At 46.0% G+C, this 20,143-nt stretch overlaps 1 protein-coding gene across 4 annotated transcripts in view; it reads right to left on the bottom strand.

The window, feature by feature from the left end:
* The window catches only part of B3GNTL1 (UDP-GlcNAc:betaGal beta-1,3-N-acetylglucosaminyltransferase like 1), a 387,185-nt gene that overhangs the window by 277,663 nt on the left and 89,379 nt on the right, over positions 1-20,143 (bottom strand). For 3 of the 4 annotated variants that reach the window (XM_082272696.1, XM_082272695.1, XM_082272698.1), the window contains exon 6: positions 8,842-8,907. The exons of the other annotated variant lie outside the window; for it this stretch is intronic. In XM_082272696.1, the coding sequence (XP_082128822.1) occupies positions 8,842-8,907 (66 nt within the window). The remainder of the gene's footprint in view (positions 1-8,841; positions 8,908-20,143) is intronic. 4 annotated transcript variants of the gene reach the window in all.

The raw sequence follows: 20,143 nt of genomic DNA, 5'->3' as shown, positions 1-20,143 counted from the left end.
GGAATGGAGGTGTAATGCTTTTCAGCTGGTCTTTTCCAGTTTGCACCATGGTTATAACCTAATTATTTGAGTCTTTGAGACAACACCCAGTTGTGCATGGGGATGGGTTGGGGGAGGTTGGGCTGTCTCCCTCTCACCTGTTCCCCCATCCACCCATTGGCAGCCATGTGCCTCCAGTGTGAGGACACTAAATTAAGAGTGTAGGACTGCAGATATAACAGGGTGCCATGAAGTGGCTCTGCAGCTTTCACATGCGTTTGCAAATGTGTGTCAACTAAACCCCTGTTCTTTGTACCAAGAGACAGGTTTTATTTGGTTGGTGACAGACTGGAGGGTGAGTACATCAGACTGGGGGCTGGCTGACTTTCATGCACCTCTTACAATCCTTCAACCTCATTTTGTATTTTGTTATAGGGATGGAGACGCCGGGCAACACCAGCTTGGGTCTCATATAAAGTCCCACCTAGTCCAATTTGTTTAAAGATCTATATGCAGTGATGGCGAACCTTGGCACCCCAGATGTTTTGAAACTACATTTCCAATGATGCTTATGCACACTGCAGTGTAGTTGAGCATCATGGGAAATGTAGTTCCAAAACATCTGGGGTGCCAAGGTTCGCCATCACTAATATAGAGGAATCAGGACCTCCTTCCTCTTGCGGGTGATCCCTCAGGTGAAATAAAGAGCTACTGTATATAGAGAAATCAGGGCCTCCTTTCTCCTGCTGGCGACCCCTCTAGTGATATAAAGATCTATATAGAGGAATCAGGACCTCTTTCCTCCTGCTGGTGGTCCTTCGAGTGATATAAAGATCTATATAGAGGAATGAGGACCTCCTTACTCATGCTGGTAACCCCACTAGTGATATAAAGATCTATATAGACTACTACATGCTACTGTGCTTTTTTTTCTAAAAGACTTTCCATCGAGAGCTGAGAGTAAATGGGAGCAAGATGTGGGCGCATTTGAGAAGGAACAGTGGGAGGAGGCCTTACAGTGATATAAAGATCCATACAGACAAATCAGGACCTCCTTCCTCCTGCTGGTGACCCCTCTAGTAATAAAACATCTAAACAGAGGAATCAGGACCTCCTTCTTGTTGCTGGTGATCCCTCTAGCGATATAAAGATCTACTGAATAAAGATGAATCAGGACCGCTTTCCTCCTGCTGGTGGTCCTTCGAGTGATATAAAGGTCTATATAGAGGAATGAGGACCTCCTTATTCCTGCTGGTGACCCCTCTAGTGATTTAAAGATCTATATAGAGGAATCAGGACCTCCAATTACCTGCTGGAGACCCCTCTGGTGATAACCAAAGATCTAGATGCTGTTTTCTGCTCCGGTGAAACAAAGACAAAAATTTAAAGAACCATAGAATAGATCTTGTGTGACCCTGTTAGCAAAGCTGTGCATTTGTTGTCCATGTTACTTCATTTAACTATCTGGCAGCAATTAGAAAGCTTGTAGAAGCAATGGAATGTGAGATTCCAACAACTATCACCTATCCATATAAATAGGCAAAATATACCTAGTATAAAAATAATTCCTTTAATTGGGGATGGATGGCTTCTTAGAGATGCCACACCTGTTGCTACCTTCAGCTCTTGATACAGCAGACATTTCAATTTGCACATTGAGGACAGTCATTTTATAGCAAAGAAAAAGGGCCTCTCTATGCTTCTGTGTCATGGTAATGCATGTAACATGCATTCCTGCGTTGAGTAGGGAAAAATATTTCATTTCACCAGTGGTCTCCAAACTGCGGCCCTTTGCTTGCCTTTATCTGGCCTTTGGGGTACTATTCCTTCCACTGATAAGAGGTGATATTCCTTCCACTGACACCAATGATGGGACACTATTCCTCCCACTAATATTAACAATTGGCACTATTCCTCCCACTGACACCAATGATGGGGCACTATTCCTCTGACCCCAATACCAATGAGAGGACACTATTCCTCCCACAGACACCAATGGTGGGGCACTGTTCCTCCCACCGATACCAATGATGGGGCACTATTCCTCCCACCGATACCAATGATGGGGCACTAGTCCTTCCACCGATACCAATGATGAGGCACTATTCCACCCATTGACACCAATGATGGGGCACTATTCCTCCCATTGACACCAATGATGGGGTACTTTTCCTTCCATCGATACCAATGATAGGACACTATTCCTCTCACAGATATCAATGATGGGGCACTATTTCTCCCATCGATACCAATGATGGGGCACTATCCCTCCCACCAATACCAATGATGAGGCACTATTCCCCCCACGGATACCAGTGATGGGACACTATTTCTCCCACTGATAACAATTGGCACTTTTTCTCCCATTGATACCCATGATAGGACACTATTCTTCCTCCACCACGGGCACTATGTAATTTTCTTACTCCCACTGACAACCAAGCCTGAGACAGTATTTATTCCCAATGATGTCAGGGCATTTTCTACTCCCACTGGCCATAGTCTTCCCCCCCCCCCCCCCCCCGTCCTAAAGTCTGAAGGACACTAATCTGGCTCTTTGTTTGGAAAGTTTAAAGACCCCTGTGCTCTGCGCAATGAACTTACATTACAGCATGCCACAATGCACAGCAGTACACATTAGAACATTAAGGTGCAAACAATTAAGGTGCAGGGGTCAGGTGCGATCTTTAGTACATTAGGGTTTGTTGGCAGCCCATTCATTTTAATGGGCTGCCTAACACAACGCACATGAACATGTGACATATGTTCATAAACGGCAAAGTAGTAAATGGGTCCTCAAATATCAGCCAATCTTTTAAATTTAGGCTGTCTTCATGTCATTTGGCCCATTGCAGTGCATTAGCTGCCCATTCATTTTCAAAACAAATTAACTCGCAGGCAGTAACAAACTGCAATGGACAGCAAAGTTCTGGAGGGGCCCTCAGACAACGGCTGTTGTGTAACATGTTCCACATTGGTCATACAGTCCCAGGCTAAGCACACAACAGGTCTCCAATTGAAGTCACCATCCTCGCAGAATTATTTTCCCAGCAGGATCATTTTCACTGAACCGTGAGCCCTCGTTCATAGCCAAGTTCTGGTGGTCTGAACGGAATACTGGAACAAACCTTAACACCGCTTATTACACCCAAATGCTGGGAAAGCTTTGAGTTGTAAACTGTGGTAACAGTGTGGGAGTGAGAGAAAATTAAAAATGGCTGCCCTCTGGAATGCCTGGACTGTAAACTTTGTAAAAGTCTCCATCCCGGGTCAGTGTTTAGCCGAGACGAGTAGATTTAATAGATTTAACTGGTCAGCATGGGCACCGCGGTGCTTAGCACTCTTATCTTGGAGCGCTGCAGTTCTGAGCTGGATTCCCTACAAAGGATACTATCTGCAACAAGTATGCATGTTCCTGTATGTATGTGTGGGTTCTGTCTCATGCAAGGCTGGGACAAGGAAGGGGGAGCACTGTGAGCTGTCTGGCTAATGAGACACTGCTAAACTCTTGTGCCTTTTCCTAATCCTTGGAGCAGGCAGGGACTTTATACCCTGTTTTGGGACAAGTTTATTGCTGGCGGTGAGCCAAGGTTTTATTTTTGTATATCAGAGTTGTGGACGGTTTTGTTAATTTCAGGCTGAAGATGAGCTATTTTTTGTTTGCCTTTTGAAAAATAAGGACTGTTTAGCTGGCCATAGATGGTTGAAATCTCGGCCGGTTCAGCAGGCGCCGGCCGAGATTCCAACCATGTATGGGCAAGGCTGAATGCACCCAAGTTTATCGATCAATCAGCTTGGGTACAACCAGAATGCCGGATTTTACATGCCATTATTGCTAGCGGCTGTTGCTAGAAGCTTCACTGCCACCACCACCCCACCCCCGATGAGGAAATCAAGCAATTTTCCTTCCTGCGACCAAATTCGCTCAGTCCATGGCTGTCTTTAGTTTTACCATGCTCAGCAGAATTCTGTGCAAAAGCTACAGATCAATATTTGTATTCACAAGGATTACCACAGATCAGAAATAAATGCAGTTATAAAAGGCCAAGTGTAAAAAGATGAAAAGCTGCCTTAGTACATATTTTTGTTGAGTGACATCCAAGTAAATAGACAAGAAAAAAAAAATGTCAGACTTGACATGTGGCAAAGAGACGCCGTCACAATAACCTGTGATTTTGCTGAAGACCATCTGCGGCAGGAGAAACAATTTAAAAAAATGTGTGCTATGTGACTCCCGGAAAGTAGATTCCACTTAGAGAGGAGGTATAAATACCTCGCCTTTATCGTGCTTCTCCGTCCAACTAGTACTGATTAGGTTTGCTCTCTGAGGAATGCTGCAAGGTATTTAGGTCTGAACGCTGACACCTCGGAGCAGAAACATGCAGCCCTTTTGTTTTCTCTACACCTACTAAACAGATGCTTCCATAGTAAAATGCTTCACACATGTAGAAGCTCGACCTCCTAACTGAGACATCAAAACGAGGCACAACAGCTTCTGTCACCCCATAATTACAGAAACATGCCTGTCTGCCTTGGCACATAAGCTCTCATTCACCCATGCATTTCATCATACATGCTCACCTATACATATTTTCACATACAGTACATGCAGTCGTTTGTGCATACGTAATTGTACCCTCACAAACATGCATATGTAAATATATTTTATATATATATATAAAAATATATGTAAACACAATTATATGTGCAGAGGTGCAAAAATATGCATTGTTCTTTGGTCTCTCTCTCTCTTCTCTTTATTATTATTCAGGATTTATATAGCGCCACAATTTTGTGCAGCGCTTTACAACGTAGAGGGGAACAGTACAATTACAATACAGTTCAATACAGAAGGGACAGGAGAACCCTGTTTATTGAGCTTACAATCTAAAGGAAGGGGGAGGCGGTACAAAAGGTAATAGCTGCTGGGGTGATCTTAGGGAGGTTGCCGAGTACAGTTCTTAGGTGGAGGTGGGGTAGGCTTTCCTGCTCCCGATTGTATTTTTCTAGGCCACGTCAATATTCCTTTCACCATAGGTTTAGGCAATTGCTCTTTTTCACCAGGAACACTCTGGCTAGAGCTGAATCCAGAGTCAGCCCAAAATAATCCAATCTCCTGGTCGAAACCAGGGCAGACTTCTGAAATTCAGAAGACACCGGGTCTCCCACAAAGTCTGGAAAGTTTGGCCAGCAGAGCTGACGGAGACTCTGCTGGCAAGAGGAGGTCGTCCAGGTATCCCAGCACAGCAATCCCCCCGCTGACGCAGCAACGCGAAGACCTGGGCCAACACTTTTGTGAGGAATTGAGGAGCGGAGGCTAGACCAAAAGGTAATGCCACAAACTGATAGAGCAAAGCAGAGGAAACGCTGATGCCGGTTGCAAATAGGAATATGCAGGTAAGCATCCCTGATGTCTAAAGAAGCCAGGGAACGCCCTTGATGCCGGGACACCACCACCGTCCAAAAGGATGTCATGAATTTTTGCACCCGCACAAAATGATTCGGGCCTTGAGGTCCAGAATAGAACAAACTTTTCCTTCCTGGGAACCACTAAAGGGTATGAATAAAACCCCCTGAAAATGTTCCGACACTGGAACCAGGACAATCATGCCCTGGGACAACAAGTCCTGCCCTGCCCACAACAGAGCTTGCAGCCGAGCCGGGGGCAGGTGTACATTGGAAGGAAAGAACCTTTACGGAGGACAAATGGAATTCCATCTTGGAATCGGATACAATCACCTCATGGACCCACTGGTCAATGACCCAGGGAGGTCCACGGCCCCGGAACCAGCGAAGACATCCCCCCACCCCAGACATGAATGGGGGCAAACCCTCATGCCGAACGGGTCTTGTCAGCAGGTCTGCAGAAGCTTGCTCTCTGATTGCCAGACCAAAGCCACGAGAAACCTCTTGAAGAGGCCTTGACGGGCTTGGAACCTTTTTCTGAAGTCCCTGCGGGACGAAAAAATCTTCTCGTGGGCTGAAATCATCCAGGGTAGTCCCAAACAGGCACTTCCCCTGAAAAGGCAATTCAGTTCGATCCTTCTTGGAGGTGTGATCCACAAACCAACAATTCAGCCACAAAATATGCCTAAGCACCACTGCCAGAGATGGATAGCTTGGAGACTCACAGGAACCGGATCCAAAGATACATCGCAGACAAACTGCAGACCCGGGACCAACCGGTCTGCCATTTCGCCATAGACAGGGGGGGAACCGGTCACCCCTATGGGCAGACACAAAAGCGTCGCTCACCCAGTCTGTGTCTGAAACACCCAAATGTAGGCCAAAACATGCCCCAATAAGGCACCAGCTATAGTAAACATGTAAAGGCCTTAGAGATTGTGCCTGCCTGTCAGCCGGAGTCCTAAAACCCGGGGATTTTACCACCAGAAACATGGTTGCCTTAGTCAATCTGGAAAATAGGAGCACTCACCGCCGGTGGGAGCGTCCACTGCTTCAGAATCAACTCTTCAAGGGATACCGGACAACAAAGCATCTTGGGACCATCAAAGGTCATTTTAGAAACACAATTGTCAAAATAAACTGGATAACAGAAAACCATAACCGCATGGGACAGATTATGGGTGACAAACGAAACAGAAATGGCGGCAGCAGCCATAAATGAGCCCATAAATGACTCCTGCACTGACACAATCAATGCATCTACTAGTGACTCTTTTGAATGATGCAGCAGCCATGGAGGAATTATCCTCTGTCTGACGGTTCAGGGAATCGTGGACTCAGACACCGCAGGGCGGTCCTGACCCTGCAGCGACCGAATCAGATACAGGATCTGATAAGACAGGAGAGGGTGGGGGCGCAATCGCTAAGCCAACCGCTATCCTTACCCCGCATAGGGGGTCGGCGACTCAAGCCAACTGAGACCCGCAAAAAGGGGGGCCAACGAGAGAACCCCGCAAGGGGGACCCCCCAAGAAGGCTGCAAACGGACCCCCCCTAAGGGGGGCAGCCTGCTGCTAATGCGCAGACAGACAGACCCTGTTCTCCCCCTCATAAGCCGCCCTACCAGAAGAAGAAATTTAAGCCTAAATTTTCGGTCGCATGGCCCTGTAGGCCACAAAGCCGCAGCCTAAATTTTTGGCCTACCTGATCACGTTGTACTCGGAACCGCAGATACCAAACCCCCTGCCCCCCAGGCCCACCAGCTGTCCCAAGGGGACCCATAAAGGCTACCCATAGAAGGGCAACAGGGGGACAGAGCGCCTGCAGACACCATGGCCAGGGGCACCCACAGCTTGAGCGCCAGCCACCCCTCCCCCCACCATTAGCACGGGCAGACAAGCCAGCTCAATGCCACCCAAGAAGGGGGGGAGGAGAACCCCGTTGGGACCAACCACCCCAGGGAGTACCCGTGCCCCACACGGAACCCAGAAAAGGAGAGGCGGGGGCTCTTAGTTACCGATCCAGAGAAGCATGCGGGTAACACTCCCAAGACAGAAACCTCCTCGCCACCGAAGTAGGGGAGCTAGCAGCCAGAAGGAACGCTGCGACTCAAGCCGAGACCTGGTCATATGTGACCATGTGAGATATTTAACTTGCGGGCCAGCCCCCGTCCAGTGGGGCTATGTCGTGGCCGACCGAGTGCGAAGCTACAGTCTGCACACGCTCGCTGGCCAGGCTGAGGGGACCACTGGAACTGCAATAGTCCAGCCTGTCACTCCGCCAGTTGCTAGAAGATCTCCACAGGAAAAAAACAGGATCCAAAAACAAACAGAAATAAAATAGCCAAAAAAAAAAAAAGACAGGACCTAGGGCCCACCAGGGAGACTAGGTCCTACTTCTAAACTAGGCAAACAAAAACTGAGTATCTCTAAGCAGAGAGGGGAGGTTATGCCAGCAGAGGATGGCCCACAGGGCGTAACCAAGCCTTTGTGTCATCTGCCTAGTCCTACTCCTGTAGAGGGAAGCATAACCCTATGGTGAAGAACATGGAGCTGTGTTTTTTTAATGAACGGAAGAGAAACACTCTTACGTTGGTATTTGGTCCCGACCAGAGTTGCGAGGATGCACCAATCTGCATCCCCCACTTGCTTTAGGTGCTGCGGCCAGATGGGTACAATGTATCATGTTTGGTGGCAGTGCCCTGTAGTCACCAGATTTTGGATCTGAATATTTAACTTGACACATTCATTGACAGCGGTTAATATTCGTAGATCCCCAGAACCAGTGGCTTTGTCAAAAATTACCTGATGGGGTCCCCAAAAAAATGGATTAAACGGATTACATATATATTTTTAGCAGCTAGAATAACTATTGCTAAATATTGGAAGCAGTCGATGGTTACCCTTGAATACGTGAAGAATAAAGTTAGCTGGATCATGGTTAACGATAGACTTACCTGTACTCTTCGCAACTCTACTAAATAATTTGATGCAAAATGGGATCCATGGATAAGATATTTATCTGTAACTTAATGAATTTATGGCTGGCCCTCTTTTTTCTCTCCTACTTCTTTCTTCCTTCCCTTTTCCTTTCCTAGATCTACTTCCTCTTTTATTCTCCATTTCTTTAATATTTTTTTTTTCGATTGTCTGATTTCTTCAATAACTGGAAGATGTTTGATAGAACATATAGTTCTACGCTGATGATATTCATAGGAATGTACACAGGGGATTCCTCTTACTGGTCTTATCCCCTTCCCCTCCCTGTTGTCCCCTCCAAAAGCCTCTGTCCCAAGTAAGTCTATCACAGAGGATAAATGTTCAGTCCTCAGGTCCAGGTTCCAAGCAGTGTACACTCATCAATATCACATGTCATAACACTCTTTAAGGGATCACTTTGGTAGTGCCCAATGGTACAAAAGTCTCATCAAAAATTTGAAATTTCCGTCAATACTCACACTCTTCGGAAAATGAACAGCCGCCTCGTACTGCAATCTGACTCTTTGTGGCATCATCACATCATCCTGTAAGATAACAATATGGCATCAAATATGGAAAATAATGAACAAGAAATGGTGTTGGCCATATACAAGGCCAATTTGTAACTATTTATGGATTGCAAAAGTGAACAAGTACATTACGGCCATCTACTGGAATCCATTTAATATACAGTGAAATATTTAACTTTTTTTTTTATCAGGCATAAGACTATTTTTAGAAAAAAGTTCAGCAGCAACCTTACCAATCAGAATCACATACAACACACCCCAGGAGTACAAAAGATGGATACAAACCCCCCCCCCCCCCAAAAAAAAACACAATATATCCATTACCAGCAGCAGTCATTTGTACACATGTAGGATCCATACATTGACTTAAAGCGGATTTCCGGCCTCGGGGGTCAAATTTAGATAAAAATACCCCGGGACAGTCAGGGCTAGTGCATTCCACAATGGATAGCCTCTGAACTGTCCCAAGTCGCACTTACCTGTAAGAAGAAATACTTACCTTGAAAAGTTATTCTCCAGCGCTGCCAATCTCAGGTGTGGGCAGTTGAAGCCAGCGCGTCCTCTTCTGAGGCCTCTTCGGTGACGTCGGAGTCCCACAATGCACTGCACCGGCCCCGCTCGTCACTTCCGGTGCAGTCACGGCACCCCTGCACAGCTTCTGGGGATGCCCAGAAGCTGTTTAGCAGGGAATGACGCGCCTGCACCGGAAGTGACGAGCGGGGCCGGTGCAGGCGCATTGACTCCTGGGAGCGATGACGTTCATTTCCCAGGAGTCATCGCAACCCGGAAGTGACGGCGCGGGCCACGGCCACAGACAGAGAAGGGAAGTGGAAGAAAGGCGAGTATATTTTCTTCAATATCAAGGTAAGTGACCAAAAAAAAAAAAATTGGGAGCATCCATTTCTTTTTCAGGTGGCACTCAGCAAGCGGATGGCCCAAAATCGATTTTTTTCAATTGTGAGGCCGGAACTCCACTTTAAAGTGTCATCCTAACACTTCATTTTCCTGATATGTGCCTGCTGTACCATGTATTAGTATGAGAAAGTCTCCTGTTCTCTTTGTATTTCTTGCTTGTGTAAAATCCCTGGTGATCCTGCCAGTCCCTCTGCTTTCCTATTAAAAACGAACCACACTAAGCAGGAGAGCCCACGGTGATCAGTTCTCTAGCTATGCTGGGAACTCAGTGTGCTCTCCTCCAATGATCAGACTTGTCCTGACATGCATATCCATTCACTGGGAAGATCACTGTACTGCTGCTACTACTCCCCTCAGCTCTTACGCAGCTGAAAACAGAGGGTGTGTGATCATTTATAAAAAAGGGAAAAAAGGTATTTCATGTTTTTTTTTTATTATGTACACAAAAATGTTTTGCCTTTCATTTCTATTTAAAACTGAATGGGTTGTTTTACAAGGTGACGGTTTATAATCACTTTAATGGTAAGAGAGAACAAGAAAACTATGGTACACTACCTTCTACTAACAGACTAGATCAGGTCTCCAAACGTTCTAACCTCATGCCAACCAGGCCTTTCCTGGCACTTTGTTTACAAGTAAAAGTCAGTATTTGTTTCTAGAAAATTACTAAGAACCCCCAAACATTATATATATATCACAGTGCAGGTGCATTTATACGGAGACTTGATTACACACAGGTGGATTCTATTTATCATCATTAGTCATTTAGGTCAACATTGGATCATTCAGAGATCCTCGCTGAACTTCTGGAGAGAGTTTGCTGCACTGAAAGTAAAGGGGTTGAATAATTTTGCACGCCCAATTTTTCAGTTTTTTATTTGTTAACAAAGTTTGAAATATCCAATAAATTTCGTTCCACTTCATGATTGTGTCCCACTTGTTGTTGATTCTTCACAAAAAGTTTTATATCTTTATGTTTGAAGCCTGAAATGTGGCAAAAGTTCGAAAAGTTCAAGGGGGCCAAATACTTTCGCAAGGCACTGTGTATATATATATATATATATATATTTATATATACACATACACACACAGTATCTCACAATAGTAAGTACACCCCTTACATTTTTGTAAATATTTTATTCTATCTTCAAATATTGGCGCACAGGTCTCATCCCCTGTGACAATGGTTGGCAGAAAGAATGGATCCTGGTCACACGGTAATGAAATCTCCTGAGGATTCCATCGGTTTTGCTTTCTGCTCATCTGTCATCTTGTGCAGGACAAACCGGGAACAGATCTTCAGCTTACCCAATTCTTCGCTTATGATGGTGCACACCATGTCCTTGCTAATGCCCAATTCCTCCGCCATCAATCGTTGAGTCAGTCGACGATCTTGTGCCAGAATTTGTCGCACTCACTCAATCATGTCTGGGATTCTGCGTGTCGATGGTCATTCCGAACGTGGCTCATGCTCAGTCGTTTCCTTCCCGTCGTGAAAGTGTAAACACATTTTCTGCTCATGGCTTCCATCCCGTACACACGCACCAACATTCCATGGGTTTCCATTACTGGTTTCCCCAATTTGTAGCAGAGTTTGGTGTTCACTCGTTGCTCCATTGCACTGTGACCCCATCTCTCACATGGACTACATTTGACTGTCCCTGTTCTGTCAAAAACTCCAACTTGCCGAGAACGCCAATGGCGTTTCTTTCGGTGAGTGTACACCAGGAATAATTGGAGATTTAGACCACTTGGTGTTTTCACAGAACACGGCAGCCTTTACACTCTGGTAGATGCTATATTTAGTGGAGATTGTTAGTCCCCCCCCGCCATTTGTTGCCGCCTTGGAGGCGGCCATGTTTTTGGTTACTAGTGGGCAGACTAACAATCTCCACTAATTATAGCATCTACCGGAGTGAATAGGCTGCGCGGTATTCTGTGAAAACACCAAGTGTTTGAAATCTCAAATTATTCCTGGTGTACACTCGCCGGAAGTAACGTCAAAGTTCTCGGTAAGTTGGAGCTTTTGGCAGAACACCCACAGCAGGTTTACCCTGACGGCCATGTATACGCCACGCTAGGTGGCACTTCCCAACGTGTCTCAGGATAGCCATGTGCATGCACCTGGTCCACAGCAAGCCCATAGATGGAAGGTCAGAAATGTAAGGGTCACACTGTAACCTGCCGAAGAAGAAAAATTCCAGGTCCTCTAAATAAAAAGCACAGGGGGACCCCAACGTGTGAAACTGCACTATGGTTATGTTACCAGTTTGGATAAAAACAGTGCCTTGTGGAGACCTTCCTTAAATAAGAGTCAGGAGGTTCCAGGCACGAGGGGAATCGTGCAGCTGAGTGCAGTAAAAATGCAGAAGTGACAGAAGTGATTTGAGGAAGTTGTTTATTGATATAATTCTCTGTGACCTTGGTGTGACCTTTAACAGGTTTATTGAAGGTTGGTGATTGGTGTGCGGAGGTCAGCATGGAATCCTCCCAAGCAGAGCCTGGCTGATTCTACGAGCCGATTGTGGCACTGCAGGAGCTGCATTCACCAGTGCCCTATACCGACAATGTCCAGTGCAGCAATGGCTGCTTGCGCTCTGGGGCTAATCAGAAAGGAAACTCCATGTGACAAAACCATAAGTCCCCGTTCACACTGGGGCGACCTGTCAGGCGACCTGGTCGCCTGACAGGTCGCCGTAGGTTGCCTTCCATAGGGAAGCTGCGGACCCGTTCTAATAGGAGCGACACAAGTCGTTCCGACTTAGGAAAAGGGTCCGGAGCTTCTTTGGGGCGACCCGGAGCGACCGTCATAGAGTTCAATGTTATGAAGTCCGTGCCGGCCGCTCCGAGGTCGCCCCGGGAAGTCGGATCGCCCCAGTGTGAACGGGGCCTAAAGGTGCAAGGTGGCATGAGAAAGAATGCATTAAAAATAAATAAACAATGAAGTTAGAAAAGTTTTGTTGTTTAACTTCTTCGGCCCTGGAAGGCTCACCCCTTCCTGACCAGACCATTTTTAGCGATACGGCACTGCATTGCTTTAACTGACAATAGCGCGGTGGTGAGACACTTTACCCCAAAAAAAAAAAAAAAATGTATGTCCCTTTTTTCTCACAAACAGAGCTTTCTTTTGGTGGTATTTAATCACCTCTGCGGTTTTCTATTTTGCGCTATGAACAAAGAACAACCTACAATTTTTATAAAAAATATATATTGTATATATATATATATATATAATTTTTTTTTTTTTTTTTTTTTTTTTAATTTCCGCTTTAAAATATATACAATACAAAAATGTAAAAAAAATAAACTTCTTCATTAATTTAGGTCAATATACACTACATTATTGGGATACACTGCAGTATTGGGACGCCTGCCTTTACATGAAATTTAATGGCATCCCAGTCTTAGTCCCTAGGGTTCAATATTGAGTTGGTCCACCCTTTGCAGCTATAACAGCTTCAACTCTTCTGGGAAGGCTGTCCACAAGGTTTAGGAGTGTCTATGGGAATGTTTCACCATTCTTCCAGAAGCCCATTTGTGTGAGGTCAGGCACTGATGTTGGAGAGAAGGCCTGGCTCGCAGTCACATAGTTACATAGCTAGTCAGGTTGAAAAAAGACACAAGTCCATCTGGTTTAACAAAAAAAAAAAAAAAGTCTTCGCTCTAATTCTTTCCAAACGTGTTCTATGGGGTTGAGGTGCAGGCCAGTAAAGTTCCTCCACCCCAAACTCGCCCCATCCACGTATTTATGGACCTTGGACCATAGCCAAACACGAAGTGAGAGGGAATCCCTGCAAATGAAATCCTTTGGGGAGCCCCAGATCACCAGAACTAGTGTCCTCATTGGAAGATTTCCACTCTATTACTTTTCTGCGGAAAACCCAAAATGTGGGGTTTTCTTTTACTTTCAATGATAATGGTAAACATGACAAATAGAGGGTAACTCTCCTTAACGGAGGCACAGACAGCCATAAAAAGTGACAGGAGTTCTAATCCCTCACCACTTTATCCAAAACAAAAAGTTTTGCCTTTAGTTATACTTTAATGATAATTTACTTTTTTTTCTCCTCCCTTCCTCTTCTCTTCTCTTCCCTTCCCCTCTCCCCCCTTTTTTCTATCTTTCTTCCTTGGCTGCTCTCCTGCTTTCTTCTTGTATTTCTCCATTTCTGAGTTTCTAGTGGTGCTCTCTTTCTTTCTATCCATTATAAAAATTTCTCTCAGGTGTGCTTGCATTCTGGGCAGGGCCTTCTTTAACACAGAGCAAAAGGGGCAGCTGCCCTGGGCCCAGTCATTGTTGTAGGGCCCAAAGCAGCTGCCCCTTGAGCCCCCACTGCCTACAAATAATTGATAAGTGGATTTGGGAGGGCCCAAAAAATATACACCCAGGGTCCAATCAATATTAAAGACGGCCCTGATTCTGGGTGAAGTGCCTTACCTGTACATTGGGTCGCCCCTGGGGCCGGGGGGTCATTGCCTTCATATGCTGGCCATTAGACAGATGCCGGTGGAAGTTTTGGCTACGCCTGGGGTCCCCACGTGTTTGGATATTTTTCCCCTTTTTTTCCATTGAGACATGGCAAGAAGAGTTACTCTCTATCGTAGTTATCTGGGCGATCCTATATGTTATACATGCGATTTATCGGTTAGAAGGAAATGAGTAGATTGCTCCTCGGACCATGTTGGTCCCTGTTTAGTTATGTATCACGGATGGCGACTATTTGAGTCTTGATGCCATGTATTGCTGATATCCCTGTTTGTTTTGCATCCCATTAACCTCCTTAGCGGTATTCCCGAGCGTGGCTCTGGGTGAAATTTTAGTGCCAATAGCGGTAACCCCGAGCCACACTCAGGGTACCGCCAGGGAGCATCGCTGGATCCTGGTAGAGGTTACTTACCTTGTCCCCGGTATCCCGTGATGTGTCCCTGCAGCATACGGTGGCCGGATCTTCCGCCCGATGCTGTGAGCCCCGGCTTCCGTCTCCTGCGGCGTGACGCTCGCAGGGGGGGTGGCGCTTTCAGCACTAATGATACCGACAGGGAGGTTAAATAAAGAATTTGGAAAGAAAAAAATAATTTACTTGTGTGTTTTTACAGCACTCTTATATTGAGATTTGAGACTCTATTGAAGCAGGGCTTCCCATGAAACGCGTCGACCCTTACAAGTTGATCTCTAGGCCATATGAACAATCACATCGACATATGAACTTGTACATATGGTTTTAAGCCTTTTTAATGGATATGTTTGATATACTGAATGCTAAATAAAGTGTTAACATGTCATATCCTTATTGTCTGTATTCCACCCTTGGAGGTGTATACCCAAAGTCCCAATCCTTTGTTCTTTGATTTAGACCAGGGATCTCCAAACTACGGCACTCCAGCTGTTTCGGAACTACACGTCCCAGGAGGCATTGTAAAACTCTGAAATTCACAGACATGACTAGGCATGTTGGGAATTGTAGTTCCTGAACTGGAGGCCCATAGTTTAACCACTTGCCTACTAAGCCTATTTTTGACATTTGGTGTTTATAAGCTAAAATCAGTTGTTTTTGCTAGAAAACTACTTAGAACCCCAAAACACTATATATATTTTTTTAGCAGAGACCCTAGAGAATAAAATGGAGATTATTGTAATATTTTTTATCACACCGTATTTGCGCAGCGGTCTTCCAAACGCAATTTTTTTGGAAAAAAATCACTTTTTTGAATTAAAAAATAAGAATCCAGTAAAGTTAGCCCAATTTATTTCCATAATGTGAAAGATAATGTTACGCCGAGTAAACAGATACCCAACATGTCATGCTTCAAAATTGCGCACGCTCACGGAATGGCGACGAACTTTGGTACTTAAAAATCCCCATAGGCGACACTTTAAAAATTTCTACAGGTTGCCATCTTAGAGTTACAGAGGGCTCAAATTATTGCTCTCGCTCTAACGATCGCGGCGATACCTCACATGTGTGGTTTGAACACCGTTTACATATGTGGGCGGGGTTTCCGTGTGCGTTCGCTTCTGCGCGCGAGCTAACGGAGACAGGGCGCTTTAATTTTTTTTTTTTTACTATTTATTTTATTTATTTTTTATTTTTACACCGTTTTAAAAAAAAAAAAATTATCATTTTTATTTCTAATACAAGGAATGTAAACATTCCTTGTAATAGAAATAGGCACGACAGGACCTCTTTTTTGTGAGATCTGGGGTCAAAAAGTCCTCAGATCTCACAAGTACACTAATAAAGATGGAAAGGAAAAAAAAAAAAAAAAAAAATGACAAAAAAAAAAAAAAGGGACCTTTAAGTCGGTTGCTCGGCAACGACGTTGGCCGTCGCTCCGGTCCTCCAAGACAATAGAGTAGAGTGAGGGCAAGCTTGCCCTCACTCGACATCCTGTCTGTGAGGATCCGGGACCCGATCGTTTTCCCCGCTGCCCGGCGGGTCCGGTAAGCGGGGAAAAGGACCGGGACACGGGGGGGGGGCACCCCTTCCGCCATCCCGGAGGGTGATCTCGCGGCGAATCCGCTGCTGGGACCACCCTTATCGGAAAGCCCATCGCCTGCAGTTTAAAAAAATACCAGGGTTATGGCAGCTATCTGCTGCCATAACACCGGTATTTAGCTTTAAACTCAGGATGTATATGTACTATGGGCCGGTAGGGAGGTGGTTAAAGCATGGGTGTCCAACCTTTTATGGACAGTCTTGAGGTGCCCCATCCTAAAATAAACACTATTCTAATTGTTTTACATAATGCAGCAACTTCCACACACGTAGGGGACCCAAAGTTAGAGGTGCAAACTGGTACTGACTAGTATTCCAATGTTTCTCTTCTTCCTCATCTTTTTTTCCATCACTCAGCTAATGTGACCCAAAGCTGTTGGAGAGAAGTAGGGGAGGGTCAAACAAGGATGATATACAGGCGACTGACATTCTCCTTATCAACTGATGATGTCATTGGTCATTAGGTGGTAAGCAACTAGAAGGTGCACATTGAAAACCTGTGACTTTGTGTAACTAAAAGACAGGCTTCATCCACCCCCTACCTTGTATACAATTTTTAAGCAATTTTTAGGCATTTTGCCAAGGCACCCCTGAAGAAACCTCAAGGCACCCCAGGGTGCCTGGGCAGCCTGGTTGAAAAAGGCTGGTTTAGAGATCCCCTGATTTAGACACTTTCACTGATTTCTACACTCTCCCCAAACTCCTCTCAGCTGAAAACTAATGCCATCCATTGCAGAAGTCTGATGCCAGCTGTGAGAAGAACAGATACTGCGGAGCCAAGCAGGTGCCAGAGTTGAGCAGAGCTGGGAAAACACCAGTGACACTGCAAACCACGAGAGCAAAGGTTAAGTGATGTGTCAGCAAATCCTTAGACCATCCGGATGTAATTTCATCTTTAGGTTGCACTCTTTAACATTTGCATGATTGAAAAATGCCAAACAACCTAACAAAAAAAAAAAATAAGTTGAAGAAAAGAGGAAGCTGTCCTCCCGTTCTAGCTGGTCAACACACGAATAGTAAAAGTTCCACCAACAGGAACTGGTGAACTTCCACTTTCTTCTCTGGGCCGTGAAGTTCTTTATCTTCGCTTACTGCCATGGTTTTGGTTTTGGTGGCACATTTTAAACAACTTCAAGTTCAAACTGATAGAGGAGCAGGATATGGTTTTACGTAGAGGAACTGTTGCAATCAAAAAATATATTTGCTAGCAAAAAGGGAGAGCAGTTAAAAGCAGCCATTGTGAAGTTAGTTTTTTTTTTTTTTTTTAAATTGCCTTTATTATACAATATTGGAGCTCCAGCAAACAAGCATTCCAATACAGCAGGACTAAGGCTCCATCTACACGGGACGCTGGAAATGGCCGTTTAGGAGCAGTTGGGCGTTTTTTTCAGAAGCCCCTGAACCCATCTACATTTTATCTTATCTGTCCATGTACACAGGGTCGTTTGCGGGCAGTTGCGTTCAGGGACTTTTTTTAGAACGCAATTATTTGCGTTCGAACGTGTGTTTCCCAGCGTTTCAAACGCACAAACGCGTCCGAACGCGTCCGAACGCGATGACCCGCGTTTAGCGTTCGTGTTTTTCCATTTTAAAGGGGAATAATTTTTTTGACCTCTAGGAACGGTTCTAAACGCAAACGCCCGCAAACGCCGCTAAACGCCCGCTAAACGCCCGCTAAACGCGGGTACAAACGCGACCGAACGGACGTTTCAAACGTCCTAAAAATTACAGCATTCAAAGGGACTTTTAACAACGTCCCGTGTACATGGAGCCTTGGCAGCAGGCTGTTAGTATGGAGCAAATGCCAACAGCAATCGGGGAAATGGTACGGGATGACGCTGTATTGGAATGCCTATTTGCTGGAGCTCCAATAATATATAATAAAGGCAGTTTTTTAAAAAAACGGACTTCATGGTGGAGGTGTATGTTTTTTACCTCCCGGTTTCATATCACCATGGACTGCTGAGTGGCGATCGTCTTCCCCCTCAGTGGAAGTCAAGTTTGGAATCTATACCATATGCGTTTATGGCCGTTATAACCTATGGTCCCAACTGTTCTGGTAAGAGGCACCTGGTAACTACTACTATCTGGTGGTGGAGTCCATTTGCCTTTTCTAGCACAAGTGATATTCCATGGAGAATTACACACAGGTTTACAGAGAATGGTGGGAAAAAGAGAAAATAGCCAGTGAGTGGCAGTTGTGTGGAGGAAAATGGCTTGTAGATGTCAGAGGAGAATGGGCAGACTGGTTCCAGATGATAGAAAGGCAACAGTAAATCAAAAACCCCTCTTTACACCCAAGGTATGCAGAATACCATCTCTGAATGCACAACACATGGAACTTTCAAGCAGATGGGCTACAGCAGCAGAAGACAACACCGGGAGCCATTTTTGAGTTACTGTTGCCTTTCTATTATCTGTCAGCTAAGAACAGGAAACTGAGGCTACAATTCGCACAGGCTCACCAAAATTGGACAATTGGCGATTGGAAAAACGTTGCCTGGTCTGATGAGTCTCGATTTCAGCTGCGACATTCAGATGGTGGGGTCAGAATTTGGCACAGGAATCCATCCTGCCTTCTATCACCGGTTCAGGCTGGTGGTGGTGTAATGGTGTGGGGAAGGAGGGGGGGGAATGGTGTGGTGGAGGAAGACGGGGGAGAGTAACAGTTCAGGCTGGTGGTGGTGATGTAATGTTGTGGGGGAGGAGGGGGGGTGGGTAACGGTTCAGGCTGGTGGTGGTGTAATGGTGTGGGGGAGGAGGGGGGGTGGGTAACGGTTCAGGCTGGTGGTGGTGTAATGGTGTGGGGGAGGAGGGGGGGTGGGTAACGGTTCAAGCTGGTGGTAGTGGTGTAATGGTGTGGGGAAGGAGGAGGGGGGGGTAATGGTTCAGGTTGGTGGTGGTGGTGTAATGGTGTGGGGGAAGAGAGGGGGTAATGGTTCAGGCTGGTGGTGGTGGGGTAATGTTGTGGGGGAGGAGAAGGGGGGGTAATGGTTCAGGTTGGTGGTGGTGTAATGGTGTGGGGGAGGAGGGGGAGTAATGGTTCAAGCTGGTGGTGGTGGGGTAATGTTGTGGGGGAGGAGGAGGGGGGTAATGGTTCAGGTTGGTGGTGTAATGGTGCAGAGGGGGAGGGGGGGGGGGTAACAGTTCAGGCTGGTGGTGGTGGGGTAATGTTGTGGGGGAGGAGGGAGGGGTAATGGTTCAGGCTGGTGGTGGTGGGGTAATGTAGTGGGGGAGAAGAAGGGGGGTAATGGTTCAGGTTGGTGGTGGTGTAATGGTGTGGGGGAGGAGGGGGAGTAATGGTTCAAGCTGGTGGTGGTGGGGTATTGTTGTGGGGGAGGAGGAGGGGGGGTAATGGTTCAGGTTGGTGGTGTAATAGTGCGGAGGGGGAGGGGGGGGGGGTAACAGTTCAGGCTGGTGGTGGTGGGGTAATGTTGTGGGGGAGGAGGGAGGGGTAATGGTTCAGGCTGGTGGTGGTGTAATGGTGTGGGGGATATTTTCTTGGCACACTTTGGGCCCCTTAGTAACAATTGAGCATGGTATAATCCCCACGGCCTGAGTGTTGTTGATGACCATGTCCATCCCTTTATGACTACAGTGTCCCCATCTTCTGATGGCTCCTTCCAGCAGGATAATGCTCCATGTCACAAAGCTCCAATCATCTCACCACTGGTTTCTTCTCCATGACAATGAGGTCACCGTCCTCCAATGGCCTCCACACTCACCACATCTCATCCAATAGAGCACCTTTGGGATGTGGTGGAACGGCAGATCGGCATCATGGATGTGCAGATGACAAATCTGCAGCAACTGCGTGATGCCATCATGTCACTATGGAGGAA

This window comes from Pelophylax lessonae, assembly GCF_965119305.1.
Source record: "Pelophylax lessonae genome assembly, chromosome: 11".
In the NCBI taxonomy this organism is placed as follows: Eukaryota; Metazoa; Chordata; class Amphibia; order Anura; family Ranidae; genus Pelophylax; species Pelophylax lessonae.
Note: the sequence above shows the minus strand (reverse complement) of the source record. Positions and strands in the feature narration are given on the sequence as shown.